Source organism: Anarrhichthys ocellatus, unplaced genomic scaffold (genome assembly GCF_004355925.1).
Source record: "Anarrhichthys ocellatus isolate YVR2014 unplaced genomic scaffold, GSC_Weel_1.0 scaffold19, whole genome shotgun sequence".
In the NCBI taxonomy this organism is placed as follows: Eukaryota; Metazoa; Chordata; class Actinopteri; order Perciformes; family Anarhichadidae; genus Anarrhichthys; species Anarrhichthys ocellatus.
Window position 1 is genome coordinate 5,910,166 of NW_022280049.1, and position 11,728 is coordinate 5,921,893.

The 11,728-nt window shown below is 43.6% G+C and overlaps 2 protein-coding genes across 2 annotated transcripts in view; one reads left to right on the top strand and one right to left on the bottom strand.

Moving 5' to 3' along the window:
• Window positions 1–5,927: 5,927 nt before the first annotated feature.
• polr1d (RNA polymerase I and III subunit D) lies at window positions 5,928–8,853 on the bottom strand. Its single transcript, XM_031857793.1, has 5 exons — window positions 8,795–8,853; window positions 8,098–8,195; window positions 7,605–7,681; window positions 6,694–6,776; window positions 5,928–6,245 (listed from the first exon to the last, which is right to left on the bottom strand). The coding sequence occupies exons 1-5, from the start codon at window positions 8,831–8,833 to the stop codon at window positions 6,198–6,200; spliced, it is 345 nt and encodes a 114-aa protein (XP_031713653.1). The 5' UTR covers window positions 8,834–8,853; the 3' UTR covers window positions 5,928–6,197.
• A 411-nt stretch (window positions 8,854–9,264) lies between these two features.
• Window positions 9,265–11,728, top strand: part of sybl1 (synaptobrevin-like 1) — a 9,672-nt gene continuing 7,208 nt past the window's right edge. The window contains exons 1-5 of the mRNA XM_031857792.1: window positions 9,265–9,376; window positions 9,791–9,968; window positions 10,928–10,985; window positions 11,313–11,450; window positions 11,593–11,683. Coding sequence (XP_031713652.1) covers window positions 9,823–9,968; window positions 10,928–10,985; window positions 11,313–11,450; window positions 11,593–11,683 — 433 coding nt within the window. The 5' untranslated portion in view covers window positions 9,265–9,376; window positions 9,791–9,822. The remainder of the gene's footprint in view (window positions 9,377–9,790; window positions 9,969–10,927; window positions 10,986–11,312; window positions 11,451–11,592; window positions 11,684–11,728) is intronic.

Here is an 11,728-nt window from a genome sequence, read left to right on the forward strand (position 1 = left end):
CACACCTGGATTTGGGGATCCTCTGCCATTCTTCCTTGCAGATCCTCTCCAGTTCCGTCAGGTTGGATGGTGAACGTTGGTGGACAGCCATTTTCAGGTCTCTCCAGAGATGCTCAATTGGGTTTAGGTCAGGGCTCTGGCTGGGCCAGTCAAGAATGGTCACAGAGTTGTTCCGAAGCCACTCCTTTGTTATTTTAGCTGTGTGCTTAGGGTCATTGTCTTGTTGGAAGGTGAACCTTTGGCCCAGTCTGAGGTCCAGAGCACTCTGGAAGAGGTTTTCTTCCAGGATATCTCTGTACTCGGCCGCATTCATCTTTCCTTCAATTGCAACCAGTCGTCCTGTCCCTGCAGCTGAAAAACACCCCCATAGCATGATGCTGCCACCACCATGTTTCACTGTTGGGATTGTATTGGGCAGGTGATGAGCAGTGCCTGGTTTTCTCCACACATACCGCTTAGAATTAACGCCAAAAAGTTCAATCTTGGTCTCATCAGACCAGAGAATCTTATTTCTCATAGTCTGGGAGTCCTTCATGTGTTTTTTGGCAAACTCTACGCGGGCTTTGATATGTCTTGCACTGAGGAGAGGCTTCCGTCGGGCCACTCTGCCATAAAGCCCCGACTGGTGGAGGGCTGCAGTGATAGTTGACTTTGTGGAACTTTCTCCCATCTCCCTACTGCATCTCTGGAGCTCAGCCACAGTGATCTTTGGGTTCTTCTTTACCTCTCTCACCAAGGCTCTTCTTCCACGATTGCTCAGTTTGGCTGGACGGCCAGGTCTATGAAGAGTTCTGGTCGTCCCAAACTTCTTCCATTTAAGGATTATGGAGGCCACTGTGCTCTTAGGAACCTTGAGTGCTGCAGAAATTCTTTTGTAACCTTGGCCAGATCTGTGCCTTGCCACAATTCTGTCTCTGAGCTCCTTGGGCAGTTCCTTCGACCTCATGATTCTCATTTGCTCTGACATGCACTGTGAGCTGTAAGGTCTTATATAGACAGTGTGCCTTTCCTAATCAAGTCCAATCAGTTTAATTAAACACAGCTGGACTCCAATGAAGGAGTAGAACCATCTCAAGGAGGATCAGAAGAAATGGACAGCATGTGAGTTAAATATGAGTGTCACAGCAAAGGGTCTGAATACTTATGACCATGTGATATTTCAGTTTTTCTCTTTTAATAAATTTGCAAAAATTTCTACATTTGTTTTTTTCTGTCAAGATGGGGTGCTGAGTGTACATTAATGAGAAATAAAATGAACTTTTTTGATTTTAGCAAATGGCTGCCATGAAACAAAGAGTGAAAAATTTAAAGGGGTCTGAATACTTTCCGTACCCACTGTATGTATTTCTTTTCGTTTGGTTGTCGTATTAGAGTCCTTAGTCCACACTCCAGATTAGTGGGAGGCGGTAATGCACCCGAACGCTGTTTGCCAACCGCCAAAAAAAGCAAAAGAAAGAAGAAGAAGCAGGCGGCTGAAAACGGTCCGACTTGAACGCAGTTTTTTGTCAACGCCCCTTTCTACGTCCGCCTGCTTTCCACGCGAGGCGCAGTTAAACTCGAACGAGCCTAATGTACGCTCGTTAAATGTGACTTTTCAAAATACGTCCGTCTCCACAACCAGTAAAAAAAAAAAGAGCGTGGTTGACTCACAACCAGTGGCGGGCCGTGCATTTTATACCTGGGCCTGCACTCGTAAAAATGAAGCTCAACACCTACAAATACACTATGAGTGCAGTGCATGAATACCGGCATGACGGGATGCGGCGGCATTAACGAACAATGAGTCAAAATCAATTCAGCTAAAACATGCATTCCGCCACACACTCAAGAGCACGGGCCATTCAAATATTATTCATATCAGAGGGAACAATATTACCCATATCATGAAAACGACACGATAGACAAATTAACAGAGTAGTAACTCTCCTATCACTCCCTCCAGGAAATACACGACTCCATAGTTCTTGTTACTGACGGATTTATTCGTCTGTCAACACCGAGAGGGAAAATGAGTCCACTGGAAAACACATGAATCTTCAAAGTAGATCACTTAAAAACTTAAACTTAACTTTAACACTTTAACTTTAACACTTTGCACGGTGTATATAGACCGCTGCCGCTTCGCGCGTCGTCTTGTTGCTGTGCACCGGCTAAATGTGTCCCCCGCGCAACATAGGACGTAACAATAGTTCCTATCACATATAAAACCAAACGAAAATCCATATAAGTTGTATAAATAATAATATATAATATAAACAAGCATATTAAATGATGACATAGATCATATTTATGGCAGTTAAAGCTACTGCAGTTAACTTACCAGAGCTGCTGTTCACTATTTAGCTGTTCTTCCTCCTTTCTTTGTTAACAAAGAGTTTAATCTTGCGGTTGTTCAGTACATCCGTGCATTTTAGTTCCAGTAAGAAGTCCTTCTCGATTCATGGATGCCAGTGAAGACAGTTGAGCCTCCCCAGTTGTATTTCTTGAATAGGTTTTAATGTGTTTGAGGCTGAAAATGTCTGCTCGACAGAGGCAGCAGATTTTGGGATTGTCACCGCCCAACATGTCAGGCTAGCCCACTGACCAATCACGTATATGGCTAGGCCAGCTAGCAGGCTCTGGCACGTCAAAGAATACGCCCAACATGTCAAACTAGAGATCTGATTGGTTGAAGACTATGACAATCAACAATATCGTCCCCATTCACTTAAACTGCAAAGGGATTCACTTGTGAGTCTGCAGGCCTCTGCCTCTGTTCTTACCTAGAGACACAGAGGTGAGATCTGATTGGATAAAAGCTCTACTTAAAACAAGCTGCACTGGAAGCAGAGCAACTGAGGAAGACAGTAGCTGTGCAATGAGAAAATAAGATAATGGGAAAAATATCTTTATAAATTATAATACATGTAGTATATTTAAGAAAAAATATTAAATTATAAAATAGCTATAACTTTGTGATTCTGTTTAGGCCAGCAGAGAAGGCCTTGCAGGCCCTGACGGCCCGCCACTGCTCACAACTCACGTGACTACCGAGTGACAAACGAGTCACTCACGTGGCTGGCGACTCAGGTGGGTCGCGTGACGAACGACTGCCATGACTGTTAGTTTGACCCATACGCCGACCCACCAAACCTGTGTGGCTAATTTCGCTCTTTACACGACGCCGGCTGATAATGATGCGGGTGGGTTTACACTGGAGTTAGCTGAAAGCGTGTTGGAATCAGACGCCATGGGGCACTGACCAAGCGTCGGAAGTTTGACGAGCTTGGGTACGTTCTAACAGTGCAAGTCCTGCCACCGTAGACTCTTGACTCTCAAACACAGTTTACAGTCTACTCATTCTGCGAAGAACTGATTGAACCTTCTCCGTCTAGAATGTTATTTTCCTACTTGTAGCTCTAACAAGAAGGGTGGTGGTGTTGCTGCTATTTTTTTCAGATATTTTATCATCTCCCTGTCTAGTGCTCAGTTTTAGCAGCTGCACCTACAGGCGCCAGTCCGTCAAGCTCCTGATGTTCACAGACGACACCACCCTCATTGGACTCACCTCTGGGGGGGATGACTCCGTCCACAGGTGGGAGATTGACCATCTGGTGACCTGGTGCAGTCAGAACAACTTAGAGCTAAATGCTCTAAAGACAGTGGAGATGGTTGTGGATTTTTAAGAAGAACCGACCCCCACTCGTTTCCATCGACCTGCGTGACTCCCCAGTCAACGCTGTGGAGTCCTTCCGCTTCCTGGCATCCATCATCGCCCAGGGCCTCGAGCACTAAAAATCACAACAGAGGATGTCCTACCTGCAGCAGCTGAAGTAGGTCGACCTGCCCAAGTCACCAAAGGCTGCCATCATTGAGTGCATCATCACCTCCTCCATCACCAACTGGTGCGCTGCAGCCACTGCCAAGGACAAGAACACACTGCAGAGTACCGTTCGCTCTGCAGAGAAGGCGATTGGCTGCAACCTGCCGACCCGCCAGTTCACCTCCAGGACTTTTCTTCATATTACCGTGAACCTTTGCACCTCCCTTAAAATACATATTCTAGCACATTCCTGCCTAGTACATTCATTTGAAACAGTTACATTATAGATATTTCTTAATTCTTAAATAATGTTTTTAAATATCTTGTTCTATTTGTGTTTCCTGCATATGCACCAAAGCAAAATTCCTTGTAGCCTTTGTGAGAACCTACCGGCACTAAACGGGATGCTGATTCTCTGGTGACTTGCTATGTCACATGCTATCAACCTTTGAGTTCATGCAGCGCACTACCGGGCCTACTCATAATATTTTTGTTCAGCGTTGCCTTGTAGACATGTATCTGGTTTAAAGTGAGTCACAAGACGCTCCATTTGTGCAGTGCTCTGTTAGGTGCACCTGGTCACATTCCGATTTGGTCTTCCTTGACTTCGGGTGAAGATTTGGTCAATCATTTTAGTTAGTTTAGTTTTGCATTTCTTTTCTCAAAATATTACTGAAATTGATGATAGAAATACTTTCCTATTATATATTTTCTTTTGAAGCACATCGAGTCTACAGCTGTCTTATTAAATGTCCTATCTAGTCTAACTTGACTTGACTGTGTTGAGCTGAGTTTTATTTACAAAGAAACACCTTTAAGTAAGTAGGGAGTTTGGAAAATATATTGAAAGTCTTGCTTACTTTTACTGTTCGTGTATCATGCGCTTTACATATCTTTAACTGCCCGAGAGCGCTTTTACAAAACACAAAAAAAATGTCTTCAACTCCCCGTATAAAATCTGTGCACAGCTGTGGTGTGACGGAGCGGCGCGCCCTTGACAGGAGTGAACATAAACAATCATCTCAGTTACTAACAGAGCGTCAGAGGTTACATGTCTCGTCACGGGCTCCGTGTCTTTGGCTGTTTTTCTTGATGACGGGTTACACTTTGTTTACATCTCATTTCATTAAACAAGAAACCATGTCAAATGTATTACAGATTCCCGTTTACAAGGTTTCCGCAGGTTTGAACTGATTGCTTTGGACAACTAAACGTGGGCCGGTCCCAAGAAGCAGACTTAGAGATAACTGCCAAATAGTCCTTTGCTGCATGTCTCCCCCCCCCGTCTATCTTCAGCTGTATCTCACAAAGGTCCCAAAAAATAACCCTGCAACGTTATTCTTTAGCCGAGAGAAATGTTTGTTCACAGCAGTTTCCCGTGTGTCCACGATGGTCAATTGTTTTCTGCACAAACAATATTTCAAGTCTTGCGCTCACCTTTGATGTGGTCTTGAACATTTGACTTGTGAGGTTTTGGGGAATTTCCTTTCCACAGCATGCGCTTTAAATTGTGCTGCGCCGTTGTCAAAAAAAAAAAAATTGAAATCACTTTGTAAAATTAACATTGGCAGTTTGAGTCCTGTCATGAACATTTACAGGATCATAGTAAAACACATTCCTTCTCCTACCAAGGGAAAGTTGAATTCATTCGCAGTAAAAAAGGCACCCTTATTATACGGTCAGCTAACTTTTATGACTCTAATGTGTTGCTACACTTCACTTTTCTCTACTCGTTTTCTTGTTAAGTGGCACTTTTGAATGAAGCTAAGCCCCAGAGACGGTTAGCTTCGCATAAAAAACTGGAAGCAGGGAGAAGCAGCTAACCTGCCGCTTGCCCAAAGGTGTTTGTACAGATTAAACAAACGACAGATAAGGTGTTGATTAGACTGACAGACAGATGTGAATAACTTTAAAAAAATTTTATTTAAACCTCAATATTTATACTCGTCTCCCCTCATTTTCTCCCTGTCTTCCTAGAACCATACGAAGCCCTGCCCCCCCCCGCACCACAATCCTCTGCTAATAAGGACATATAGCTTCCACTTCTTCCTTCACTTGACAAACACGGCTTCAAAAGGACAGATGAGAGCAATTTACGGTTTGTGTCACAATAACATAAAAACAATGATGTTCCTTGACTAAGTTTAATGTCTTCAATTTATTACACCAATCGTTCCAAAAATCCACGAACACATGCGTCACACATCACACCCAACATACTGCGAAAAAAGAAAACTGTACAAGTGTTTGAATGTGACATGATCAAACTATTATACATAGATATGTATATATATATATATATTATAAAAAAAGGGATTTATCAAGGTCACATGTCTTTAGTTTGTTTGTAGAAATTGTGTCTGGCAGCTTCGCAGTCAAACACATGTGATGTTCTTCATTCCATCGGCTGCTCCTCGCTCTCTTTGAACTCATTGACTCTTGCCTGGAACAAAATGAAAGAAAACGTTGTCAGAATTGGAGTTGACACAGCGCGGAGAGCGGCTTTCCTCTCACTGTGGGACTAATGTAGAGAGCCACACAGCCAGCACGGGGTTTCTTCCTGTATCCCACATGGAAATATTATCATTCCATGTGTGGATTCTAGGGTTTGCTCCTTACTTGCGCCCCCCCCTCCCTCTGTAGAGAGAGGTTCAGCCTTTGACAAAGGAAGGTCACGTACGATGCTACCAGCTCAGTGCACAAGCTTTCAATGTAGATCCGCTGACGTCCTATTTATGTCAGCGAGTCAACAGGGAACGTGTGCTTGTGATTTATCTGTGAGTCGGCCAAATGTTGGTTGGACCGCATTCCACTTGCACCCACTTAAACGGATCAATGCTGAACCGCTGCTGGTCAGCCTCTCTCAGTAAGCGGTGGACACGCAGGCTCACCTGGAAGGTGTTGAGGACATGTTGACAAACATCACTGAGCTCGTTCAGGCCCCTGCGCAGCGGCTCGGTAGCCGGAATCCCCCCTGAAACAGACGGAGGATACAGTAAGAAATCCACCGCAACTAATGATAATGACAACACATTCATCAATCATCTCTGCAGGACTCGCCGAAAGTTGGACCGATTGGCTTTACATGATAAAATATGTTTGCTGACAACGTCGGCAGCCACATCAGTCTCTATTAGAGTATGTTGTTGTGGTTATCTAATCGATTTTTTTACTGAAAACAAAAGGATGAAAATAATTGTTTGTTGCGGTCCTGTACCGGTCCCTCTTCTCCCAATTGATGTGGAACCCCCCCCCCGACCACCCATTTACATTGTGGAGCAATAATAAAAGAAATGCGTACAGAAATATCCTCTGGCTGAATGTCTACAAGCGCGATGGAAACTAGGGTTTTTCTTGGTGCCTGGAAGGTAAATGTGTGCTTCCGTGCCATGGAGAAAAGATTTTCTGGCATCCTGATTCTTAGCTCAACAAGAAGAACAAGTTGTTGTCTAAGTCTCGCAGAGTCCTTTCATGTGACGGTCGGGGCTCCTGTTCTCTGTAGGCACTTTGTTTTTTTGTAACAAGGCAAGTAGTTATAACTCTCTGCAGAGAAGAACAAGAGTGTGTGTGTGTGTGTGTGTGTGTGTGTGTGTGTGTGTGGGGCTCAAAGTCAGCTACCGGCTTTTCGTGTTGGGCTGAGTGGACAAGTGAATGCACCAGACTCCAATCAACGTGACTGGAGCAAAATGTTTCCTCTCTGGCTTTTCCTACGCATGTGTGCACACACAAGCGAACATAGATTGCAAGAAGGAGAAAGGGAAGACTGAACGCCGTGGGGTTTTAAGGGGGTGGTGTCTCTCACCTCGTGTTTGAATGCGAAAGTTGATCTTGCTCTCGGACGGATGGGTGATGGTGTAGCCACAAAAATCCACATCCACCCTGACGGGAAAAAAAACAGGGACGGGGAAACGAGATTTGTGATTATCATCAATGTTTTGCTAAAAATGGGTGTTAGCGGTGTTACAATTTCTCCACTTTTGACTCATCCCAGCTGACTCTGACTGAGAACAAAAACACTGGGGAACAAAACCACATACGCACTGACAAGAGTGCCTTTGGAATATCAACATTATTGTTATCACACACAATTGTCGGAATAACTTGTATGAGTTGTGAGGAGAAAAAGCTGGAGTCAAATCCCAAAATGACACAAGTTAACCATCAGTCATGCTCTTTGTTCTTCAAAACGTGCCGCATGGGAGTAGAGGGGTTAAATCTGTTTTAATACAAAAGGTCAAACCCTTGACGACATGCTGTTAAAAGCAGCACTTTGTTAAAAAAATACAACAACTTACGTCTTCATGATCATATATCTGACTGAATTGCCCAGTGTATGGTCTTCATCATGCAGCACAAATGTCACACACCCCTCGTCGGCCCCATCAGCCTGGACCTAAAACCGAAAAATAAGAAGTATTTAATACAACATAAAACACCCACATGCAAATTCCACTCGAAACAGAAACATCACCTCCTTAAAGATTATTGAGTGGGACAAGCAATCACATAAGAGATGGCACTATTATGCATTTCCAATACATCCATTACCTGTCACATTGACAAGCATGTGTGTAACATATTGGACAGCACACAGAGAAAGTGAGGGAACACTTGGTTCTGTTGCTATACTGCCCCCACGTGGAGAAACTCTGAGTCGGCTATGGACGGAGAAGCAAATGTAAAATAGGTGAAGTGAATTACGTTCAGGTAACTTTAGCTTAGCTTTACATAAAGCCACTCTCAATATCAGTCCACAAAACAACCTCTGTTCCAGTAAAGGGAACAGCTTTTGATGTAGTTTGTGTTTCTGGTGCTATAATTGTTTTCGCACTGCTAGCTTCTGGTAGCTACCCACGTGAGGCGTTTACGGGCGGTCGAAATGCTGTAATTAGCTTATTCAATTGAATATCTTCTTACAAACAGAGTTTAACAATGACAAATACATGTAGCTATATACAGTGGCAAACACCAAAAGGAGTTTAAGCATCTTACCATCTCCAGCACAGGTTTCTTGTCGCCTTCACCAGCCATGCTTCACATTCCGACTCACGTCAATACAGAAATATTGGGGTTTACAGCCCTGATATCTGTCTGACAGGCAAGAAGGAAGGTTCAGGGCTTTGTGACGCTGGATTTAGTGGGCATATACATGTAGTGTATACGGTAGTGATACAATGTATTGACCTCTTTTTTATCAAGAGACCACCCCTGCTCTGGTATGTTAAAGAATAACAATTGAGGGATACGTGCACATCGCATTATCTGTTAAATTGCCTGTAAGACCGGGACAAAGGCTCTAATACCACACTGAACCTGTCGCCATATCTTGACGTAGGTATAAAAACACGTGACAATTCACGGCAAAACAGGAAGTTACAAATGTAGTTCTTGAAACAAAACAATTGAATGGTGTACGTGGCCTACGGGGTGTGTTAAGAACTACATTAACAACACAACACAGGAGTGAGTTCGTGTTCCTGTCTGGAGGTTTTAAGACTTGCTAGCAGCTGAGACTCCTTTAGATGTTTGGATTTGCACCACATTGGCTACTTTGAACAGCGCCGACACACCGAGGTATTTGGTTCATTATTAGTTGTATATAACCGCTAATTGCGTCAGCACCGTTGCTAGAAACGAGTAACGCTAACGTTATTGCGACACACAGCTAACGTTACTTACCAAACACCGTCATATACTTTAGTCAACAACGTTATGAGCTAGCGAGCCTGTTGTTTATCAGCCACCGTTAATCTGGCTTTCGCTTTCGTTTCTCGTGACAACTGGATCACGTCGCCGGTAGCGCGAGTGAGCTTGGTTAGGCTAACGTTATTAACGTTTATTTTACACGCACGCACACACACACACACACACACACACACACACCTCTCTCTTTCTGTATTCATTGTCATGTGATCCTCAGTTAAGCTACCTCCTCGTGCCCGTGGCCCTGTCACTAACACCTCTCTGCTGTGGTCTCGTGTGTTGCAGCGAGCAATAGAGCTGAAACCACAGCTGTTGCCATGGCAATCCTGTTTGCAGTGGTGGCTCGTGGAACCACCATCCTGGCAAAGCATGCGTGGTGTGGTGGCAACTTCCTGGAAGTGACTGAACAGATTTTAGCCAAAATCCCGTCAGAGAACAACAAATTGACCTACAGTCACGGCAGGTAGGATTCACACACAGCAGTCTCTGACTCACTCTGTTATGTGGCTACATGGGTCTGCATGTAGCATGCAGGTGTTTCCCAGTTTAGGAAAGATCATGTCCTACTAATATGTACAAGTGGTGAAGTGATCAGATAGTGTATATTGTGATGAAATAGAGTGCACCTTGGGTAAAACTGTAGCACACGTATCTAGAGTGCTGTATGAAATGCCTAAGTTGTGAAGGCAAGTGTAAACATTGCTTGTCAACTATTAATATGTACACAAAAACAGGCTTTACTTGTCATTAGTTTAGGGCAAATTTCAAACGTCAGCAAATGCACTGTCGCAAATGACAGCCGTCAGCCATGTAGAACTCAATTCCTTGCAAATCACAACGTTAGCAGCCACTTGGGTACGGCAATGTATTGTTGCCGATAGACATGATGAACTCCTCCAACATCATTATCCTCCGGCGTGATGTAACCATCGTCACTAAGGGTCATTCTCATGCACATTGACACACTTCACAAAAAACGAAGTAATCCGGATTTTCAAACAGAAATACAGCTGTGTTCACTGATTTATTTAGAAAACTTCAAAAAGGTAACAGCGTTTGCATTTTCATGGCAAATTCGAAATATAATCTGATTATTACAGTTTATATAAACATGCTACTTCAACATGAGAAGCCCGCATTTATCCTAATTGCAGCACTTGACGAGCTCTAGAAATACAGAAGGTGCATCACAGGAAACCCCAACATGAATCAATAAAGTGGCACCACATGCCGCAAAGGCACAGCGCAATGTGTTCTCAGTCAAAGTAGAATGGTTGAGAGGTGTCATTTCAAGTTACTACGGTCTATCTGTAGTTAATGTTTTCTTAGACACATTTTACAGAGCATGTAGTGTACTGTATTAAACTGTGCTTTAAATTGTATACACGTAATGTTGACATTTTTTGTCTTTTTCTTTTACAGCTATCTCTTTCATTACATCTGCCATGACAGAATCATATACCTGTGTATCACCGATGACGTAAGTATAGAGTTGGCTCAGCTATCTGTATTTATTTGTGTCGGGGTGAGTGGGAATTTAAGTGATAGATTTTAAGGTCCCTTGAAATGCACTTTATGGAAATAGTTGAATATAAAGAAGATACAGAAATAAAGGTATTTGCACCCAAATGCGTCTCCAACCCACGTTTGTGAAGTAATATATTGATCTTTTACAACAGGAAGTAGAACAGTACACTCAACAGACACACGGTGACGATATACAAAGGCATTTTTTATTTCCCGGGACCTTTTAATAGGAATGTGCTTAAAGTAATAACTCCAATAGTTTACTGTCTTTGTACTGAAGGACTTCGAGAGGTCGCGCGCGTTCAGCTTCCTCAGTGAAGTCAGGAAGCGCTTCCAGACAACGTACGGGTCGCGAGCGCAAACGGCTCTGCCTTACGCCATGAACAGCGAGTTCTCCTCAACACTGGCCGCTCAGATGGTGAGTGTGGAAAAAGAGCTGGAGCATGTAGAGCACCATTGTGTTGTGAGGGCTTTGTGACGGCTTTTTACTTCTGTAGTCACACATGCAGATTTTAGCAATCACAATCTACGCTCCATTTCCTCTTTTTTTGTCTTTGTAGAAACACCACTCGGACCCACGAGGATCAGATCGTGTCACTGAGACTCAGATGCATGTGGATGACCTGAAAGGCATTATGGTCCGCAACATAGGTGAGCTTCTCATGAGTCTACCCACGACACAGTGGCACTGAAAGG